The 22,817-nt window shown below is 41.9% G+C and overlaps 2 protein-coding genes across 2 annotated transcripts; one reads left to right on the top strand and one right to left on the bottom strand.

Moving 5' to 3' along the window:
- The first annotated feature begins 36 nt into the window (after positions 1-36).
- Positions 37-12,083, top strand: smarcal1 (SWI/SNF related, matrix associated, actin dependent regulator of chromatin, subfamily a-like 1). Its single transcript, XM_037109245.1, has 17 exons — positions 37-796; positions 882-1,221; positions 2,258-2,308; positions 2,413-2,673; positions 2,776-2,826; positions 2,932-3,115; positions 3,299-3,449; positions 5,590-5,751; positions 5,882-5,947; positions 7,224-7,364; positions 8,090-8,308; positions 8,780-8,850; positions 9,013-9,115; positions 10,013-10,195; positions 11,100-11,200; positions 11,320-11,416; positions 11,592-12,083. The coding sequence occupies exons 1-17, from the start codon at positions 428-430 to the stop codon at positions 11,784-11,786; spliced, it is 2,745 nt and encodes a 914-aa protein (XP_036965140.1). The 5' UTR covers positions 37-427; the 3' UTR covers positions 11,787-12,083.
- Positions 12,084-12,135: 52 nt separating this feature from the next.
- nme9 (NME/NM23 family member 9) lies at positions 12,136-22,219 on the bottom strand. The gene is made up of 17 exons (XM_037109246.1): positions 21,775-22,219; positions 21,635-21,692; positions 21,198-21,301; positions 21,025-21,096; positions 20,481-20,597; positions 19,399-19,483; positions 19,152-19,234; positions 18,958-19,050; positions 17,583-17,737; positions 17,070-17,266; positions 16,193-16,337; positions 16,004-16,111; positions 14,557-14,708; positions 14,308-14,452; positions 13,381-13,643; positions 13,119-13,211; positions 12,136-12,406 (listed from the first exon to the last, which is right to left on the bottom strand). Exons 1-17 carry the CDS (start codon positions 21,805-21,807, stop codon positions 12,351-12,353), a joined length of 1,959 nt encoding a protein of 652 aa, XP_036965141.1. The 5' UTR covers positions 21,808-22,219; the 3' UTR covers positions 12,136-12,350.
- Between the last annotated feature and the right edge of the window lie 598 nt (positions 22,220-22,817).

Here is a 22,817-nt window from a genome sequence, read left to right as displayed (position 1 = left end):
CTACGTCACTTCCTGCGCGGCAGATACCGAAACGAGACGCAGCCCACCAGCCAGCAGCCTGTCAGCTAGCTAACTAACGTTGGGTGTTAGTACAGACCTTTTAAATCTTTGCCGACCGCAGATCATAAAATTGATCATCTGCTCTTACACGTGTGACTGCTGGAGTTTGTTGTAAACCACCGAGAAGCTGTCGATACATTTTGTTTAAGTCAACTGTTGCCGCCGACGTTAGCAACCTTAGCCGAATCTGTTAGCAGCGCAAGTTTCCAAACTTTTGCGGTAACGTTAGTCGTAGCTGCGATGATGGTCCAGATGGGTGTGCGTGGCTCACTTGTCTGTAGGTAACAAGATGTTTTAGCAGCTCTAAGTGTTACTTATCAGATTTTGTGGAGTCACAAGTTAGCGAGTTAGCGTTAGTTGCTCCATCATGTCTAATCAGCTGACTGCAGAGCAACAGCGGAAAATTGAGGAAAACAGACGGAAGGCCTTAGAGAGAAGAGCCCAAAGACTAGGTCAGACTACCAGCAGCAATAAGCAGATACCAGTAGGCTTCGGCAGTGCTTCAGTGCAGGTACAGCCTCCTAAACACAGCGTTAACTCAGAGGCTGCAACCTTAGCTCATCACAGAGAGGCACACAGCCCATCTGCTGCACCGAAACCTTTTGTTCCACCTTTCAAAAAAGACTCACAGAGCTTTTTAAACCAAAATCAAGACCCAAAGAATCAACAGTTATCTAGTACTGGCAACCGAATCAACCACCAGAGCACTCTGTGTAACTCTGCTTCCTCAAGACTGGTGAGATCTGTGCTCTAACATTCAGTCATTCACTGTTTGGATGAAAATACAGTATTCCTGATTCCTTGTAACGTTATTCCTGTAGATACAAGTCATCGACCCACTGCCTCAGACAAGAACTCAACATGTGAGCAGCCCCGTCTTGTCCGGCGGAGGAAGCTTTGGTGCAAAGCCAGCTCATCCCAAGTCTAACTTCACGCCCAGCAGCTCTGGCTCGTTCTACAGGCAAACTCCTAAACCTGCTCAAAGTCCTGTGGCACAGCTTCCCTCCAACTCATCAACTCTCAATGCCGTCGCTGCAAAAAAGCCGGCCATCTCTGTAAGAGGGAAATGTGTGGCTCACACAGAGGGCCGCTTCAGAATAGAAGTGGGATACCACGCAGAGCTGATTGCGGTTTTTAAATCCATCCCCTCGAAGAACTATGGTGAGTGGCTGCCAGTGCAACAGTGCCTTTTCCACACGTGAGCTACACAAATACGTTTTCAACCTGTGGGAAACACTGGTGTTAAAAGTATATTTAAACACAAATCAGCAACGTGTTTCTTTTTCTTTGAGAGATTACTTGCATATCTTCCATCACTGTAAGAAGATGCAGGACAGGAATGTTAAAGTACAAACAGAACAACAAAACTTAACAACATTCACACTGATTTGAATTATTTCATGTGCGCACCTCATACCAGTAACAAACAAAGTCCTCAATATATTAAGTACATTCTGCACTTTTGTCAAAATGGTCTCTGAGTACTGACCTACTGTATTGTACTGTTGACATACATATTGCATTTTTAAAAAAAAAAAGTATTACCCAACCTTATTACCACAATGCACCTGTGCACATAGTCAGGAGCAGCTGCAATGCCAACTCAGCATGTTAAAAGCAATATACACGGGTGCTGGGAAAAAAAAGAAAAAAAAAAACGCTTACATTTTCGTTTTAGGTGTTTTCAAGGATTGAAAAGTGCTTGGATTTTGGATAAAATGCCTCAAATTGCTTTAAATCATAAGTGCAGCACTTTGAGACTAAATGGCTTTATATTGGCTCAGCTAGGATACAGAATGGCACGTCTACTTACAGACAGACAACACACTTAGAAACATGACATTTTTTTGATGTTTTCCTTTTAACATGTCATCTCCTGGGAGAATGTTATTACAGAACATAATTTTGGTTGTTTAAAGCAAAATCTGATTTAATGCACTGTGTATAAATATGGAATCAACCACAGCTGCAAAGTGACAGAAAGCCAAAACATGTCACATGAAAAGTGCTTAAATATGATTATAAAAGATGTGGGGACCTTGAGTTATCACTGCTCTGACCAAAGCTTTAAAACTCTCCCCTGTAAAAGAAGCCATACACAAATGCTACACAAAATGAGGTTTCTCTGTGCCTCATGTCTGGTTTTGTATATTCATGTTAATACTGTTGTTTGGAATAATATTCTGTTTTGCCTCAGACCCTGCCACAAAGATGTGGAGTTTCAGCCTGGAGGACTATCGACAGCTAAGTATGAAGTCTTTTCTCAGACATCGCCTAAAATGAAGCGGTGGAAGTGTATCTGTCTCCACTGGGCTTCTGCTGCATCTCCCCTGTCTTGCCTCTGCGTTGCAGTGGAGGAAGCGGCTTCTATCGCCTCCGTGTCTCTGAGGCCTCTGGAGGGGATGGGCGCCGTGGACGTCGCAGCGGCCACCAGTCGAGCCTGCGACGGCGCGGCTCTTGGGGCGCTGCTGAAGCTGTGCAACGGCTGGCAGAAACCTGGAGCTGTCCTGCAGGGCCAGTGCATCCTGGTGTCTCGGACGAAGTTTGAGGTCGATGTCGGCTACAATGCTGACGTCATTGCAGCGTTCAAGCAGATGCCAACAAAGAACTACGGTAACGCAATTTTTTTTCGGCCTTCTTCACAATCTTTTATCGTACCGTATCTGCATTCCACGGCTTTTTGGTTTAAGATTGCTTCTCGTGTGTCCACGCCAGACATGAAAACCAGAAAGTGGAGCTTTTCACTGGAGGATTACAAGAGACTCAGTGAGTAACAACACGTTTTCTTTTTTTAGCTGATTTCTCTCTGCGCTCCTGTTTGTGTCTGATATGTTTGCCATCTTGTCTGACCGTGCTGTGTTCCATACCCAGTGGATCTCCTCAGTGGGATAGCAGCAGTGGAGGTGGAGCCTCTGCCCAGGGCAATAGTCCAGGCTTTCTCTGCCAGCTTTGATGGGAGTGAGGCCAGGTCTGTAGACGTCCCTGAGGCAGACCTCTCGAGCATCGACCCCTCGCTCACCTGCAGCCTCATGCCCTTCCAGAGGGAGGGAGTCAAGTAGGTGCCTTTGAACAGCCATTAGTGCTCTCTCTGCGTGGTGGGGCCAATAACTCAATACCGGGAGACAGCTATTCGTCTAGAATTTGCTCAGTCATAAAACGAAGGGATACTCATTCCAAGTTTTTCAAAGGGTTGAATCGGTGTGACTTGCTCTCGCTCTCGTGCTTTATTTCGTTGTAGTTTTGCTGTGTCTAAACAAGGCCGCCTCCTCCTGGCTGATGACATGGGCCTGGGAAAGACTGTGCAGGCCATCTGCATAGCAGCCTACTACAGGAACGAGTGGCCCTTGCTGGTGGTTGCTCCCTCCTCTGTGCGATTCACCTGGGCTGAGGTAAAAAAAAAAAAAAAAAGTCCAGCAAAACACCTTTGTTCATTAAAGTTTCGTGCCTGGAAGAAAAATGGTTCATTACTTAGCAGGTGTTAAGAGTTTATCACGTTGTTTCCAGGTAATGGTGTGATTATCAGTCTGCATTAAGTCAGCAGGCAGCCTCTTAATAATATCCTTGTAGTCTCCTTCGACAAAAGCTCCATCCTGCACTTTATAGTGCTGGTTTCTGCACGAGGCTCTCTGCATTCGAGCACTGTTAATACCTTTCTCCAAGGACTGCTTGCACTCTGTTAGGTACTTTATCTTCACTAGGGGAGATGGCAGGATTAAATGTCATGCTTCCATTTCTTCCTCTCGTGGGTGCAGATGATAATTTGAATTCTGAAGCATTGATTTATGGGGGAGATGCTGATGCAGTTTGTTTATTTGGCTACATTTCTGAATTCTGTTATACATAAAGGTCTCCTTCACCTGATAGTAAAAGCTTGATCTATGTATTTTCGTGGCCTTTGAATCAGGCTTGGTACGATCCTAGCATCGGAAATGCCTTCATGATGGCATAAAATGCTGTAGTCTATGCACCGGTCGGACACAGCGTGATCTATCAGCCTGATTTAAATAAAGGACATATAACTTAAAGCACCTATCATCAAACTTCCATTTGTTGATGATCTTTTTCTCAGGAGAAAACTTTAACTTTGTTTTGCTGTTAAGCTCCAGAAATGTTTTCTGCACGAGGCTGAGTGGATAATGAAATAATTTTAATTTTGGGGAACTTGTCCTTTAACCTGAGCCAGGTCACACAGGACTTGCAGCAATCATATGGCATCCATACGGGGTCAGTGGTGTACAGATGTAAAGGAAAAAATGAATTGATTGGTTTTTTTTTTAGGCACCGGTGTCCGATTGGTACGTAGTATTGGCTGGTGAACAAATTCAGGTATTGGAATTGCCCTCAGAAAAAAATGGCGTCGGAGCATCTCTACTTTGCACATTATTTTAGGCAATCTGTTTGGTTTTGCCTTTGACTGACACAGTAGACTGGATATGTGTGAGAAAGAGGGGAGTTGACATGCAGCAAAGACTCCCAGCTGACGTTGAACATGAGTCACTGTAATTACACGGTACACGCCTGACGATGAATGAAATGTTTGTCCCTCTCTGTCCTTGTTTCACTTCTACAAACGCAACACTCTGTCATTTCGGAGTTCATCTCAGGTGCCGCGTTTTTCTCAGGGTGTCTCATATTCTGTCGCATCCATTTTCTTTTCCTCCGCCTAACTGGCAGCAGCGTCGTCAGGCTGCACTAGCGGCACATTTTGAGAAGAGCTTTACTCGGCCTTCTGTCTATTGACAAGACAAGACGGTCTGTTCTCTAAATAGATATCTTGGATCAAACGCAGCCAGCCCCCCCAATCAGGAGTTGGAATCGCTGAGGAGAGTTTAGTCATAGGATGTCGTCCCCATTAAAGGACACTTACTCTGTCTGGCTTGGCTCTTATCTGCTCTCTGCATTTGGCCGGATCTGCTGCAAAACATGGGCGCTCACACTTCATGAGTTTAAGCCGGGTTGACAGGGGAATGGAAAGCTAGTAAGTGAATTGTCAGAAAGATTTGGGCCAATGTTTTTTTTTCTAATCACGTGATTGATTGATTATAAATGGAAACACTGAATAGTAGTAAGAATTGAAGCTGCAGCAGGCAAAACCTGTCAGAACCTTAACCTTCCTCTCTGCCAAACCCCAAACCCCGTCCCGCCAAACCTACAAGTTCGACTGGCAGCAGTAGGAGTCAGTTCACCCGAAGGGACATTGGTAGAAAAGGAGTGGGAACGCCCCCTATGGGAAATAACTTGTTACTGGCTGAAGTTTCATCCCGAGCGAAATTTCTAAAGTCTAAAAAGGAGCCAAGAAGAGATGCTCTTTAGTTTTCTCTCAGACTGCTCGAATTACAATATGCAGATATGTGATGATGGAATTTTTGCTCAGTGACGCCCAAAAATACTGCCGACCCCAGCTTTTTTAGTAACATTCAAACCAGCTGTCTTTGAGTCTTGATTTATTCCCAGTAGTGGGGAAAAGCAGAGCCTGAAAACAATGCAGTTATTCTGAGGAGTTCACTCTGCGAGTATCTCTGCCCGCAGGCCTTCAGACGCTGGCTTCCCTCCCTGAGTCCTGACAGCATCAACGTGGTGGTGAAGGCCAAAGACAACCTGCGCTCTGGTTTGGTCAACATCGTCAGCTACGACCTGCTGAGCAGGACGGACAAGCAGCAGCCGGGAAACCCCTTCAGCGTTCTCATCATGGTGAGCTGTGCTGTAATTACAGATGGCTGTCAAAAATACATGTTAACTGTTTGGTTCCTGAATCTTTTTTGTGTTGTCTTAATTTGTCAAAAACTGAAAACAAAATGTCTGGTTCTGTCACTGTGTGCAGGATGAGTCTCACTTCCTGAAGAACATAAAGACGGCTCGTTGTAAAGCAGCCTTGCCTCTGCTGAAGGTGCCTTTTCTTCTTCTACTTCTCCTCTGTAGTTGAATGTTTTATTTGGATGAATAATTTTTGTATCATACATCAAAGAGATTTTCACTTCACAGTGGCGTTCTGTGGCTCTCTGCCGGATTTCTCAAAAATATCCCCAGAAACAGTATAAAGAAGAGCTATTAAAGGTTTAAGAAAGTAAAATTGAACCAGATAATTTATTAAAATGTTCCGTCACATGGACCTCAAGCCTGTTGAATGATTGACTACGTTTTCACAGATACATTTTGACTTGTCATGACAGAAAAAGAACAGGTGAAATACATTTCATTAACAAATGGCTCCGTTCCTACAATTGTTCCAGTGAACCAGCATGCACAGTACCAGGATGGTGGTGGTGGGAACAGCACGTTGGAAAATAGATCAGCATTGGCAGAGGGTTGCTCCCTCTCAGGGAATGATCTTTCAGCGAATTCAAACACTGCACGTTGGATTTTCAAGACCATTGTTGCACTACAAAAGTTGCCATGAATGCTCTTCTATCTGGATTATTTTAATGATGTGTACACCAGTTGCAGGTTCTGATAAGAACCCAGGACTAAGACAGTCCTCTGTGTGACATCATTATTTTTTTTCATCCAGCGCAATGCATGATGGTATATTATTCTTGGTTAGTGATTATCGGATAGACAATACTTTGTCTATTGTGGGAAACTTTGAGTCAGCTATACAGGGTATAATAATTCCCACTACACATTCAGGAAGCGTATATAGTCCACTAAATAGTGTATAGTATAGTGTACGCAAGTATGCGAATGCAAACATGACACTGACACTTCAACCTACGCAGGATCGATATCACGTTGTTGCTTTTTGTAGCGTGTCAGATGAAAATCTTAACACAGTTCAACCCCTTTTTTAAATGGAAACTTTTACACGACAAAAAAACTTTTCTTTCTACACATAAGAGGTCCAAAACATCTTTTTTTCACCATTCAGAAATGTTTCAACACTGCAAGCCCCACCCCCAAAGTTCACTTTAAGTGTACTTCAGAAAGTAGAGCCCCTGAAGCAGGGACTGATGGGGGTACAATAATGTCACAGGAACTTAATTTATATTCTGGTTCCTCCAGAGGTTCCTAGTCAGTGCAGAAAGTTCCTGTGGTGGAAACACGGCTATAGAGTGACAACTCAACTGACACACTGCAGAAATTGGCTCATGGGTGGCTTTAATTTCTCGCTCTGTCATTTAGACTCCCACAGCAGCGCTCTAATCGGAGTTGTTTTTCATCCTCAGGCCGCAAAGAGAGTGATTCTTCTGTCTGGGACCCCTGCCATGTCCAGACCCTCGGAGCTCTACACTCAGATTCTGGCAGTCAGACCCACACTCTTCCCTCGCTTCCACGAGTTCGGGGTGCGCTACTGCGCCGCCAAACAGGTAGCTTAGCTCGAGAAGCCTCATCTGTCCAAGTGTGATGCTTAATACTGTTGAGCTGTAATTCCAGGACGCCACAGAGACGACGTTCAGTGTGGGATTAGCAAATATTTACTCTGCGTCACTCGCATTTTCCAGTCTCCAGTTTCTTGAAGGTCTGCTCACAAGAATCGGATTATAAAAGGTGAAGTTGGTGCACTTTAAAGCCAGCACACGTCAGTGAACAGTGCGCACATTAACTGATGATGTGTTTTAGGTGTCAGCAGATTCCTCCACTGTGATTTATTTGTCTCACCTCCTTTTGTTTCTCCACTGTTTCCACTTAATCTCTTTGATTAATTTTAGTGGGTTCAAGCAGGGAACAGCTACGTGATTTAAAGGCCAATTACATCCTTAATTTGGTCATGATGACTCATTTTAAAGATTGTGGAGATTTAGCACTGCTCTGTAAAACTTGGCTTCATCACCACGAACATTTGCATAACGCAGCTCCTGCATCCTGATCGGGACTCGGACCAGCTGGAGTTTTAGCAGTTGTGACAGATGTTTTACTCCTGTGGCTGAAAGTGAGCTGTCTTATAGTTAGTCCCTGGCTTGACTTGCATGCAAACTAATCCTGCGTATAATTAAAAGGCTGCCCGCTCTTGAAGTCTTCTTTCTCTCGATTCCTCCTCTATTCTTCTCTTAATTTCCTCACCTTTTTGTCCTCCTCCGCCCCCCTCCTCTAGATGACCTGGGGCTGGGACTACTCGGGCTCGTCTAACCTTGGGGAGCTGAAGCTGCTGCTGGAGGAGTGTCTGATGCTGCGCCGCCTCAAGTCTGAAGTCCTCTCGCAGCTTCCCGCTAAACAACGCAAGGTCGTCACAGTGACTATAGACGGCATCAACACTCGCATTAAAGCCGCTCTGTCAGCTGCTGCCAAACAGCTGAGCAAGGGGCACCGCAACGTAAGTTACAAGTGTTTCCCACAGTCCAGGGAAAGGAAAGCTTTTTTGTGTATTAATGCAAAATTGAACAGTATTTTGTTTATAGATCCCTCCACATTCCCCAAGTTCTCCTTTTTCCTGAAAATAACACTATGTTCTAGCTGAAATGGAGTGTTTGATTAAAAAGGCATCGTAGTTAAGAAAAAAACATTTAACTGAAGAACCGAAGCCATTCCATCCTCTTCACACGAGTCCTTTCAGGCCTCAAACACACACGAGTGCTTTTTAAACCAACCCAGAATCCTCAAGCGAGCTTCATTTTAAGAGTTCTTGTACACTCCGGTGGGAGTGAGTCGCTGAGCTTGATTGTTCATAATCACACTGCTCCTCAGAGTAATGGCAGTCTTATCAGAGCATCAAACAGAGTCTAGTGTCGCTTCTTATCTCGCGCTGGTCCTTATCTCTCTCTCTCTTTTTTTTTTTTTTTTTCAGAAAATGGAAGAGAAGGAAGCCCTCCTCGTCTTTTATAACCACACAGCTGAAGCCAAACTGCAAGCCATCATGTGAGTACAGACCCTCTTAATGGAGTGTGTGTGGGGGGGGAATCAGTAAGTCGAATCAGCTTAAATATGATGAGTGCTGAGATTAAAATGTAAAATGAATCAGAGTTTTTTGTCAGACCATTGAGGGAATGTCTGAGATAACTGTGATTCTGTCACTGCCAGGGAGTACATCACAGACATGCTCGAGGGCGGGAGGGAGAAGTTCCTCGTGTTCGCCCATCACAAGTTAGTCCTGGATCATATCACCTGCGAACTGGGAAAAAAGGTGAGTGTAATGTTACAGACCCAAGACATGTAAGCAAAGAAATGTAACTTTGACATAAAAGGGTGCATTTTGACCACCACCGGAGCGATTCTTTCGTGGGAGTTAAAGTCAGCTCGTAGGTCAGCGCTCATCAGTGTCTGCAGGGACTGAGTGTGGGCAGCGCTGAGTACATCTGAGGTTAGCACTTCTACTGTATGACCTGAGTTTTATAAGGAAGTGTTGTCAGATTGATTTCCTGATTTGTATTGGCCTGAAACCATAACCTGTGTCTAAAAGAGAGTTAGCTCAGGGTTAGCTGTGTAGAAAATGGCACAGAGATGAAGATTTTCCTTAAACCTCTGGGGTCTGTGGGCAGTTACTCAATGTATTAATATCTTCTTAAATAAACTTTGCAGACACAGCTAAGCAAATAAGAAAATGCCTCGATTTAAGTTCATGCCATACATAGTTAGAAAGCTTTAGATTCTCATGATTCTGTTCATGCCATTTCAAGATAAAACCATGTAAGAGTATATGATGTGGACCAATTGTGTTTTCCAGGAAATGGGGGATTTTTGCACTCAGGCAAGAAAAATAAATAAATAATTCAGAGCACTCAAACTCCTGTACATTAATGTCAGAAGCACTTACAGAAGGAGCCCAGAACCATCCCTGTAAACATTACATGTACTAATTTACTTTGGTCTACACTGGGATGGCGGTCTGGATGATTTTGCTTATATTTGGAGGAAAGGTAATGGGTTCTTGCATGTTAGATGTTATACATGTTACATACCAACATAGCACCTATTTGTCCTAGAGCTATATGTAAAGAGAGTGTTTTTTAATGCTCTAAACAGGGTTAGGTTCACAAAAGCAAAACGATAAAAAATAATCATGTAACGATTTCTTCTGCAGAATGTCGGCTACATCCGGATTGACGGCACCACTCCATCAGCTGAGCGGCAGCAGCTCTGTGACAAGTTCCAGTTCTCATCCAAAACCTGCGTGGCTGTGCTTTCTATCACTGCAGCTAACATGGGTCTCACCCTGCACTCTGCTGACCTGGTGATCTTCGCTGAGCTTTTCTGGAACCCTGGGGTAAGCCACGGAAAGTTGTCACAAGAAAAAGCAATTTACTCAAATGTGACTGCTTCGATAGGAACACGCAGTAGTTTGGAGGACTTTTTGGAGCCCAACTCATATCTTTAGCCGCTTTTAGCTCCATTTTGCTCTTCCAGTCCGGAACCAAAGAGAGCCTAAATAAATAGGAAAAGGATAGCCAGAAACACAAGTTTGCTCAGAGTCTTCTAATTATGTAAACTAGCCATCTATTATATAACAGACAGGTCCAGTTCTTCTTGGTAGTTCATTTTTAAGGTCCTCTGGGGTTAGGGCACACATTTTCGGAAGCATGAAGTCCTCTACTGAACAACCGCAGCTGTAGAGAAATGTTAAAAAGTTATCCCTGCCAGAAGGCAGAAAGAGAGGGGCTGAGAGGAAGATTGTACTGTCCGTGGTCATACACATAAATTGGGATTGAATTTCACTTTTTTTGCCACCATAATGGTGTTTTAGGGGGAGGCATTACCCAGAAAATCCAATTTTATGCAAGGAATAGCTCCTCCTTATGTATGTCAGAGAAGGCTGTCCACACTCCTACTCCCTCTTCATGCCAGCAGTGTTAACGGTGACAAAGATGTGACACAGATCACAGTACAGAAAAAAAAGGAAGATCTAAAAGTGGCAAAAAAGCTGATTTCCTGTACTGAACCTGACATCAGTAACTACAGCTTTGCTTCCAGGAGGAATCTTAATGGTGCTTTAATGTCAGCTGTTGGCAGCCGAATTATAAGGTTGAACAATGAATTTGAATTTAAATATTTTTTCTCAAGTGGTTGTCGACCTTCAGAGGTTACTACAGCGGAATGAAGACAGGAAACATTTGGGTGATATGAAGAAAAAAACTCTAGTACTCTTTTGTTTCTGTACTTTTTTTCTGCAGGTTCTCATCCAGGCAGAGGACAGGGTGCACCGTATTGGACAAACCAGCAATGTGAACATTCACTACCTGGTTGCCAAGGGATCTGCTGATGATCACCTCTGGTATGTGTCAGTCAGTACTTATAACTTATAACTAAACTAAATAAAGTCTTATTCCTGCTGCATACATCAGTCTAAAGTAAAAACCTTGGTATAATATGTCTATGTGTGTATTGATTCAGGCCAATGATCCAGGAAAAAATGAATGTCTTGGAGCAGGTTGGTCTGTCTGAGTCAAACCTCTCAGACAAAGCAGTGAACAGCAGCTTCCACTCTAAGGTATAGCCTGCGTTTGTATATAAAAATATACGCTGCATAATCCTCTTCACAGTTTTTTAATAGCGTTGACACATTTACATGAGGCCACTCAGCACGACAGAGCTAATGTTGCTGAATTAAAACATTTGTCTGTATATCCAGTGACGTTTCCTGGTTATTTGGATTTTGTTTTCAGGACCCAAACCAGAGGAGCATCATGGAGATGTTCCAGCGGTCTTTCACCGCGGAAGATGACATGGACGAAGCCATCCTACTGGAGGCTGCGAACGACTGGGATGACACGCCGCCTGAAAACAGCTCGCGTCAACACCGCGGCACGGTCGAACAAAGCCCCAGCAAAAGGAGCATTAAAGACTTTTTCAGCAGATGACTTGGAAACTTATTAGAGGAGCAATTCACCCAAAAATGAAAATGCAGTCTTGTAGTTCTGACAACATTTTGCCCAACTTTCCTTCCGCTTGAGGGTGAAGTTTGATTTTGGGTGAACTGTTCCTTTTAAATATCATTTTGATTTGCTCATTGAACACTTTCCCTACAAGTTTTCAGCTCATCATGACAGATGTGAACTTAAGAATAAATGCTTTCGTTATTTTAATAGATATAAATAACACTTTGACAAAACTTTATATTTTTTGCTAACAAGTGAAAATAAATAAATGAATGGCGACCGTTTTTGTTTTAATGTTTTTATTCTTGACATTCACACAGCTGATTTAGAGTCTAGACTGATTTATTTTCAGTTGTTCAGCTACCGCATTAAAAAATCAAACCCTAATCAGTTGCAGTCATATCGTCACAGCATGACAGCAGATGAAGCTGATCAAGATGTTCTTTTAAGTGTCATCTTGTTTACTTCATGATTTATGTGGTGACAGTGTTTCCCCCATACTCTCACAGAATAAACCTGTAGTGGTGGTTAATTCAGTTTCTTGAATCACTGCTCTGGATCATCACTCCCATCTGTCAAAAGATTTAAATTATCTGGGTCACCTGTAAAGTAAGAGAGGAAAATAAGCTCAGGATGAATGAATTCCCTTTACAATGAAATCTTGCAACCACCAAAAGAGTATTACATGGTAATGTTGCAATCCCTGAACACTGTCACCTTAAGATGTCTTATACTTCAACAAAATAGAATCACAATTGTCCCCCGCAGCCACAAATGCAGGTGGTCAAGATTCTATTTCGCTCTCTGGGGACTAACAGACTGTTTACATCTCCGTTTCAGCTGCTGTTAGTGACTTTATGGCTTCATTTGTCTCGGAATCAGAAGAGATGCATCTTCTTGCTCATGGAAGCTATCTGAATTGTCAGTGCCAAGAGCATTATCTACTTACTAGCTACTCTAAATTCCCAGGACGTAGAGCAGTGATTGCTTTGTCAAGAGACAAACCCCCTGAAAGATGCCTGAGGTCTGACTAAATCTGCCTCTCTGTCTTAAATAAAATAATAGCTTCACAAAGACTAAAAGTAGTTTTGATTTTAAAGGTTATCACCAGGAGGTTTCCCTCAAACGGCTGTGATGACGTGGGACAAAACACAAATAGTCAACCAGGTTAATGGTAAATATCTCTGCATAATTAACAGCTATTAATATATATGTGTATACATACAGTACATAGGTTGTATATGCCCATGTGAGCCTTTGGGCAGAGTCAGGCATTTGTATCGGTAAAACTCTCTCTTGTTACTCATACCATACCTTCATGTCGTTGATGATGGCTATCGGAACTTTCTTGAGTTGTAGATCTTGACATTTCTGTGTTTTCATCCGCAGAAAAATCTTGTTCTTTTGCTGAAAGAAATTGATCTTTATTTCCAACCTTAAACAATATTAACTGAAGAAATATAAAGATCTAGCAGGAAACAGATATAAAAACCAGCAAAAACTAAATTGTTATATATAAATGAAACCAGATGGTGTGACAGATGGTAAAGGCTATCGCAAACAGTCATGTGACTACCTAAAATTGTCGAGTCAGTCTCTCCATCAGTGGTGAGCTCTGTGTCTGAGCAGATGTCGCCGAAGATGAAACGGATCTTCTCTTCCGCATGCTGCTCATTGGAGGAGCCGTGGACAGAGTTGTGGAGGATATCGGAGGCAAACCGGGCCCTCAGAGAGTTTGGGGATGTCTCCTTAGCTTGGTCAGGGTCTGTTGGGCCCATCATGGCCCTCCACTCTTTCACTGCATTTTCTTTAGTCAGGATGAGCATCAGACAGGGCCCGCTGAAATACACAATGAGAAGATGTTCATATAATAAAAGGTGTAGGTGAAATAATGATTGCCATGCTGCATTTTTGCGTCGCATTGGGGGAAAACAGTGTTGAGGTGGTTATATTTTGACTGGACAATTACTAGTGGAATATTAGGGCTCATGTGAACGTAGTCACTGTCGGTGTGACAGAGCACACATCTGACCACACCCAACAGGTGAAATAGGCTTGAGACTGTCAACCAAAAAATCAAAACACTGCCTTTCAGCCCAGTCCACAAATACACTGATAGAGATTAAGTGTTACCCTCACTACAACAACAAACATTTAAAGCACTGTTAAATGGTTAGAAGATGAAGCTACAATTAAGGCTAAACCTGACGCTGAAGGATGCTGACAGTGAAGGTAGTTTCTCAGGCTGAGGTTCACAGGACGTTATGTAACAACCAAGTGAAGAGACTAATCGGAGCGGAAGATAAATCTAGATGTGTGCGGTGGAACAAAGAATGAAATTGAGATGGAGTCCCTCTCCTCTTGCCTGAGGCTGCCTGGACTCTAAGCTGCTAAGATTACAGTTAAAAGTGCTGCTAAAACTTGCAGTGGTAGCAGGAAATAGGGCAGGTCTGCTGTGGTCACTTTGCCCTTCTCTTTTGGCTGTGTCCGCTGATAAACTAACCGACACATGAATTCCACCAGCTGGCTGAAGAAAGGTTTCTCTCTGTGCTCTTTGTAAAACTCCTCGGCCATCTCCCTTGACAGCACCGTCTCTCTCAGCTGGGTTACAGAGAAACCGCTGCCACGGATCTCCTCCAAAATCTTCTCTGTTAGAGTGACAGAGAATATATTCTAAGAATGAGATCACATTCTTTGCACATAAACAAATGTATATTACATTTGTATATCATTAAAAAAGACCAGGAAGGACCTCTGTGTTCCTCCATGGCATCAGGTTTGATCACTGCCAGGGTTTTCTCTTTAGGGAAGAAGAAGCTGATCTCTCGTTCTGCCTCTTCGTGGTTTGCGCTGCCATGTAGCTGGTTGATTGGCTCGTTCTCCACAGCAAACTGAGCCCTTAAACTGAGAGGTGTTGGATACAGAAGTCAGCATTACAGATGTCCCAGGCATATATTGACATATAGTGAAAAATTCACGGTTTAATATATGGTAGGCTTCCATACATGGCAGATAAATGTCATTTAAAAATATAAATGTAAAAAAATGTAATGTACATTTTGAATACATTTATTGTGCTTTGGTGTTTCAGTCATTGCCTGTTTTAATTTGTAGGTTTACCTGTGTTTAAAGAGTTTACTAGTCTGTGTTTTCATCTCTCATCAAAAAACAGCTTGTAGAAAGGTGCAGAATAAAAGTTTCTCTTTTCCATAAAAACATTATGATTGTGAATCACGTCTGAGTAAACAATGTTCATGGCAGTTTTGATTACTTGCCTTTTCCCCAAAAAAATTTCTATAGATATTGTGACGCTGTCTTAATCGTGAATTTGTCTAGATAACAACCGTGTGGCAAAAATCTGACAAAAAATTAAAAATATCTATGTTGTTGATATATTACATCTACATAAATGGAGAATATATATCCATCATGTTAGGGATGATTAGACTTTTAGTACCATGTAACCACTCATATTTGATGGTTTGCAGAAATCATTTTCCGATAAAGTAGTGACATTTATTGTGTAAGTTTCTTCATTGCCTTATCTGCTTCTATCCCATCTAGTAATTTTCCACATTTTTGAGACCGCCTTTCAAGAACCCCTTGAAACTGGAGTGAACATCATACACTGCAGGTAGAGAGAAAGACTGCAACAGAACTTCTCTAAAATTCCTCTTTGTCTTGGAACTGTAATGCTGCAGGAACAGAAAAACAGTTAATTAGTGGATTTTTTTCCCCACTATGTGATTGTAGAATGTCAATGCGAAATGTTCGGCCTTTCATCTCTTTAATCACACATTTTTGTAGAATACGCTGCAAAAACTGACAAGGTCAAAAGAAGTTCTTTCTAACAAGCTACCACAGTGAATTCTGTGAACTCATTTATTTCATCATTTCAAACCGTTATTTTAACCACTTTACAATGATGTTGAGTTCCAGCGAAGTTAAAAATAAAAAGCAGGGAGGTTTGTGATGATGGTTTTAAACTGTCAATAGACACGTTTTTATGCTTTAACTACCATTATGAAGTAAATGTTGATTGCACAATGTAATGGCTATAGAGTAATGACATCATCTGTGTCTGTTTCCACTTCAAATTTTCCATTAGTTGAAAGACTATTGATTTTTAGCATCTGTTGAATATCATTTCAAGAATTTAGGGCACTGAAGGAATTGTGTAAATGTCAAACATAACTCACCATTCAGGATTCTCCTCTCTGGCTTTATTAACATCAGATGGACCAAGCATGTTCTTCCAATGATGGACAGCCCCCGTTCTGCATAAAGCCAAAGCCAGCACTGGTCCACTGCAAATGAACATATGTTGAACGCACCCTCTGCAGTAAAACACCACTCTTTAGAAATTCTTAGAGAGCTGTGTATGTCACCTGGTCATGCTCTGAAGCAGTGCAGGGAAGTAGTCCTCTTCAACATGTTGGATGTAAAACTGTCTGACCTGTTCCTCTGTCAACATCACCTCTCTCTGGAGAGCCACAGCAAAGCCAGACTGGTGGATCTGTGCCAGGATCTCTTCTGCAGAACCATCAATATAAAATATACACTAAATTGCCTGTTTATTAGGTACACTTAGCTAATGTGGTCTAACAACAGTCCTGCCATCTGCATGTGATTCAAATGTATTATTATTTTGGAAGAGCAGGTTATTATTTATTAAATAAATGTAGTGGGTAAAAAAGTACAATATTTGCCTTCAAATGTAGTGGAGTGGAAGTACAAAATAGCAGAACATGGAAATACTCAAGTAAAGTAGTACCTCAAAATTGTACTTCAATGCAGTACTTGAGTAAAACGTATGTTTCATCGCTGCAGAGAGGTGTTTCTGTAATTTAGACTTCCTCAACTGAGATAAACGGAATGGACAAAATAACAGAAACACCTGTCTGCAGCCTCTAAATTGACCATGCAGATGATTCTGCACCTCTCTAAAACAGTTCATCAGTTCAAACTGATCATCGCTAAGGTAGGATTTGCAGTGTAAATTTATTGCATTGTATTAGATTAAATTACTATTAGCTACAGGTACCCAATTAACTGGCGACTGAGTGGCAGTTATAATACAGGAAGTTGCCATATTCTCCTTTGAAGGTGTGAAACATTTATGTGCATTAATCACTTACAAGAAACTGGAGCTGCACCTTAGCTGATGGAGTCAAGATGCGGCCCGACTGTGTCAACACGATCCACCTTTAACTGTGTGTCTGTGCTTGCACACGTGTGTACTTGTGTATTTGGCATGGGCTCTACCTCTGTTCTCTCTGGCAACGTCAGGCCGGATAAGAGCCAGTGTCCTCTCCACACGCTTTTCCTCCCCATCCTGCTCCGTTACCGAGGCCGTCCTAAAGTTGGGGAAGAAGAAGGCGAGCTCCCTGCTGGCCTGGTCGATGTCCTCACTACCGTGCACTGCGTTGAACAGTGTCTGTGTGCCGTATTGTGCCCGCAAGCTGCAGGAAGCCAGGGGGGAGAAAGGAGAGGAGAGCAGATGGTTGCTCGGCTGGTGCTCAACCAGAGAGAAGCATAATGTTTGGGTGTGTCTGACGGAGCGAGGCGAGAATGTGCTGTTCATTCGCTTTCCCAGACTTTAGCCTGTTTCACACTGCTGCAATCAACAGTGCATGAATAACTGCCTATGCTTTAAACAATGTCCCTCTTTACAAAGACACATTTCATCATAAAGTGTCCCACAGTTTTGAAGCCACAGTTGATGTTTTTTCAACTCTTTTTCTGAATGTAGCATATGCATAATATCCAGTAACTAACCTTTCTGGCCGTTCTCTCCTCGCCTCCTCTATGTCTGCTGGGCCAATAAACTCACGCCATGCTGGTATAACATTGGCTGAGCCCTCGACCTGAGAGAGTACCAGAACATGGGAGGGACCACTGGACATGAACTGCACCAAGTCCCCAAAGGAAGCCTAAAAAATCATCATTACATAGACACAAGCACATACAGAGACAAGAGCAAGCCGATGTTAATTTAATTAAAGGAACAATCTGTGTTTTTACACAGCATCTGTGGTAAAGTAACATGGAAACAGTAGAGCAAAGGCAAATTTTCAGAGTCACGAGCAACTTGTATAGGGATATACTAAAGGATATGTTCCTACCAAAATAAAAATTCAGTCACTGTCTACTCTGGAAATCCACTATGGAAAGGTCAGTTGAAGCCCCAAGTTCCCCAAATTATTTGAAAAAGACATTTACACCCATCTTAAAGCTGAAATCTTCAATGTAGCTAAACGTGTTAGCGTGCACCCCATATGAAGTGGGCGGAGGAGCTTGACTGCGTGTTGAGGGTGTAAATAAAGTCAAAATTTATTTGGGATCTTGTGGCTTCTGGAGACCTGGATTACACTAGAAAAGCTGTATGTAGCTATTATGTGCTTTTTTAAAATTGTTGAGGCTGACTTTTTGAATGACTATGAATTCAAGAGTCTTACCAGAAAAGTGCCCTATGTTCTATTTAAGCTACATTTTGTAGAAAATGGCTTTTTGTTTGATTTTTTTAAACACAGGAGAGCAAACATGATCTGAGAGGTATTTGGAGGTTTATCATACAAAAAGGGAAATGTACATCTAGAAGAACAAGTGTGAACATTTTTTTCATTTCTGGGGGTAGTTTAAATTAAAAAGAATGTATATAAGCATATAGAAGCATTTTGCCTATACTTCAGTCCCTTCTTAACATGACTTTGTTTATACTCTCAATACCGTTGTTATTGTATTATATGTGATGAAGGAATAAAAAACTACAACTACCTCTAAAAGAAATTATAAGTCATTTTATTCTATCACTAAAAATATTATTTCATGAACGTGAGTGCTTTACCTGGCCACATTTCTTGCACATTTTGTATTTTTGAATCTCTAATCATTTAGTCTCATCACAAACTGCACAATAAGCACAAAAAAGCTGCTTACACAACAGATCTATTTTGAGCCCTGTGCAGAAATGCAGATGGAAGTGTGATGTATTGCAACCTAATTGAAATGGTTTTTGCACTGGTCGTGACTGCTCTCACATGAGGATGTTGACTCAGAATTGCCCAGACTCACCTCACGAACACACACCGAACCAATCAGCAGTTTGAGACAGGAACATGATAGACTTCTATTTGATACAGTTTCACTATACCTCTCCTGCTCTGTGCTGATAAAAATCTCGAGCCTCGATCTCAGTCAGCGTGCGTTCCTCGTGGGCCAAGATCTCAAAGCCAGCATCTTGAATCTAGCCAGGGGAGTAATGTCAGGATAATGAGCTAATGTCAGCAGGAAGGCTTGAGACAATCTCTTCTTCTCAGAAGGTGAGCAGAGTTTGTCTCTGTGTACCTTCATAATGATCTCATTTGCCTTGCCGTGAGCAACAGCATCTGGTTTGATGATGGCGATCGTGTAGGATTTACTGGCAGGAACTACAGGAGAAAGAGCAGAATGATGATTGGCAATGCAGATGAGATGTTAAACAGCATCATAAGACTGCTGGTAAACTACAATGATAATTACTGTAACAACATTACTGGCAACAATGACAATAAAAAAAATGACCACTTATGTGATTATATTGTTTCCACAGCACCAATTATGCTGTCTTCATTTTCTGCCTCCTGAGGCGTCTCCTCATCCTCATTTTTCTCATTGTCCACCAGACCTTCATCTTTAACCTGATACAACAAATACAAAAATGTTAAAGCTTCCACAAGAAAAACGTTCCTTTGTAGATTCTGGTGGCCCCTGTTGACAAAAGCACTATTTCTCTCCCCCTTCTCCTGTGGTAAAGTCTTGGTCTGTATGGTCTGTGCTTTTATTTTAGAAGAAAGTGCAAGATTATTTCTCCTTTTTAAGCACATTTTTTTTACACACCTTTTGTTTTAGTGCTTTTTATACTATCGATATTCCCTCAATATGTTGGCAGGTGGCAGGCATTAAGAATAATTGTAATAACTATTCAGAAATTTTCAAATCAGCTTGATGATGGACAGTTGGAAGAGCAGGTGTCCCATGTACAGAGGCCCCGTCCTCGCTGCAGCAGCCCAGGGTGCGAGTCCGACCTATGGCTCTTTGCTGCATGTCGTCCCCTCTCTCTTTTGTCCAATTTTCTGTCATCTCTCTGAGCTGTCCTATCAATAAAGCCATTAAAAGGCCCAAAAATAGCTAACTGTTAGGTCAATAGATTTGCAACTGTGAAAAATGGACACCCAAGGTTATTTCTACTATACAAACAGACCAACAGTTAAAACACCCAATGGTATTCAGTTTACTATCACATAAGACAAAGATTGGCAGTCAACATAAATAAATGTAAAGTTTTGACATCATTTCAGCTGACTAGTTGGTGAATTTACTTAAAAGGCCTTTATCAGACATTGTGACATGCCTAACCCAGGCAGAAAAACCAAATCTAAATAATAGAATTAACGATGGCTGAATATAACTTAGCAGCTTTGGTGTCAGGGTTCTGGGGTTGTGTATGCTATCACACTGTCATAGCTTACTGAGACACTTGAATACAATTGAGCCATTATTGATGTGAGTAACGCCTGTGCTTTTGTACAGTCACAAAGAAAAAAAAAAGGTCAATTATTTCAGCTCGAGAATTTATATATGTGTAAATGGACAACTGCACTGTGTAACTGTTAATGTGTGACTCTTCAGGCTTACCACTTGGCGTTCACCACCTTGCTCCAGGACCGACTTCTCCTTGGCCAGTTCCTCTACAATCATCCTCTGAAGGAAAGGAGCGTTAGCCCCTCGCAGCACAGCCACCAGCTCCCCACCCTGTGCATTCAACACATAGACCCTTTAATAGATTATTTTTCTAAATATAACCTCGGATACCTGTGATATACAGCAGTATTTTGACTACAGCAGACCCCCATTAAGAGGGCTAGCACAGGCTCATGAATAATCCAAACTCAAACACAAAAGAGTATAAAATGTGAATGAAATACTGGGCAGTATATTGCATCACTGTGAGAGAAGTCATTATATGCCCTTGCCTACATCATTAACAGCTCTGAGCATTAAAGAGTCTGGATGAAAGGAGGGGTAAATATAGACAGAAAATGAACAAATATAGAAATAGCTATATATAACTAGACAAATTGTGTACAAAAGACAAAACACGCAAAGCCCAAAGAGTGGTGGTTGATGGCCATGCTGAATCATTGAAACACACATTTACTTTACACACTCACACACTCACCCCATAGAAAAGGAAGGTGGGCTCACACTTCCCACGATATTTCTCCAGAGCCTCAACGCTGTCCGCCTCGGCCTGCACACACACGCACACACATCATGTTTGGGGCTGCTCCCTTATCACAAATGTTGGTCTAAATTGAAATTCTTGACATTTTAAATTCACACAATGCTTACTGTGGCCAAATGTAATAGGTCATCTCCCAACTCGTTCTTTATTTTTCGCAGGAGACTAACAACTGCTCGACAGGGACCACACCACTGTTGGTACACATCTACAACTAGAGGTAGAGGGAGAGAGAGTGTGTGTGTGTGTGTGTGTGTGTGTGTGAGAGAGAGTTTGTTTGTGTGCAAGAGGCAGAGAGAGAGGAGGGAGAGAGTGAGACAAAGAGAGGAAGACTGGTGCATTAGTTTCAAGCATCCAATCTGCAGTTACCCAAATGAACACAGTGGGGCAGCAGCATACAATAAATCACAACAACAACAACTAAGCTCATTCACATACACTTTATTTGCAACTGTACAACATATTACGTGACTTGACAGTGTTTTGATGCTCAGTAACCACCTTTAATGGGACACAACGTCAAGTGTTTAACCTCTGAAGTTCTTACCTGTCAGACCTTTCGTTGCCAGCATCTCCTCCCACTGCTCTTGGTTTGTGACAGACGCCTGGACGACAGAAAACAAATGAACATCAGGGCCTTGTAAAGTTAACGCCAGCTTAAAAAACACGGAGGTGCGTTAGTACAACCTGCAGACTTGCTTCTTTCTTCTTGCCTGCCATTCTATTAGCACTTCAAAATAAATGGGTATATCTCAAAGGGCCCAAGCGATAATTAAAAGGCAAGCTTCTGTTTAGTTGTATCTGCTTAACGTTATAAGTTTAATAAACGACATTAACGGTGCTATCAAGTCACATAAGCAAACTCCTCAGATGCTGCTCGCGCTTGTTTTACCCCACGGTTGCTAGGCAACGGGGCTTTCCGCCTTCCGGTGCCAGCGCAGGAATCGGCCAGGGTTCCATCAACAGAGTCAAGTAACTACACTTCCTTAATTCATCATGTTAGGTTTCTTAGCTTGCGTTGCTATCTATTAATGCCGAGACAGGCAGATATTGATTTTATTGCGACGCAGCTGGGTTAGGTTAGTTTATCTCATAAAGGAAGCAACAATTCTTCTTCTACGCTCTTTAAATGAGCTACAACTCTTCTTTTACGGTTTTGCTAAGCCTCTCTGTTTCAATCCAATCGATATTGGTGCATTTATGATTTTTAAAAAAATATATATTTTTTTTATTAATGATTTCACTGCCCGGAGCTAGCCTATGTTTCTTTAAAGAGGCTTCGAAGTAATGCGTTTTCCAAAGATACTACTACTATGGCAAACTATTAGCCTAGTCTAAATATCAGTAGTGTTTTGTTTCAAGCACAAAAACTTCAACAGTTGCAGATATTTAAAGGAGCACTATGTGGTTTTCAGGAAGACATTTTAATCAGAAGGCAAACATCATCATTGACTGATTTGTTACACCTGAACAAACTAAACAAACAGCCTTTCTTTATTTTCAGGGGTGAATAAACAAACTGACCCTAAAGGACAACACAATTTTATACTTTTTAAATTTGTTTATATTTTGCCGACCCTACCACCTTCCTAGCTTCAAACAGTGTTCCAGGGACCATATTTTCCACTGACAACAGCTTGTTTATTCAGTTATGGAGAAAAAAAAATAATCTGTGTTATCACTTCATTAGTATTATAAATATTATAATTCTGAGTTTGAATTTCTACAGA

The sequence above is a fragment of the Acanthopagrus latus genome, chromosome 9 (assembly GCF_904848185.1).
Source record: "Acanthopagrus latus isolate v.2019 chromosome 9, fAcaLat1.1, whole genome shotgun sequence".
Classification (NCBI taxonomy): Eukaryota; Metazoa; Chordata; class Actinopteri; order Spariformes; family Sparidae; genus Acanthopagrus; species Acanthopagrus latus.
Note: the sequence above shows the minus strand (reverse complement) of the source record. Positions and strands in the feature narration are given on the sequence as shown.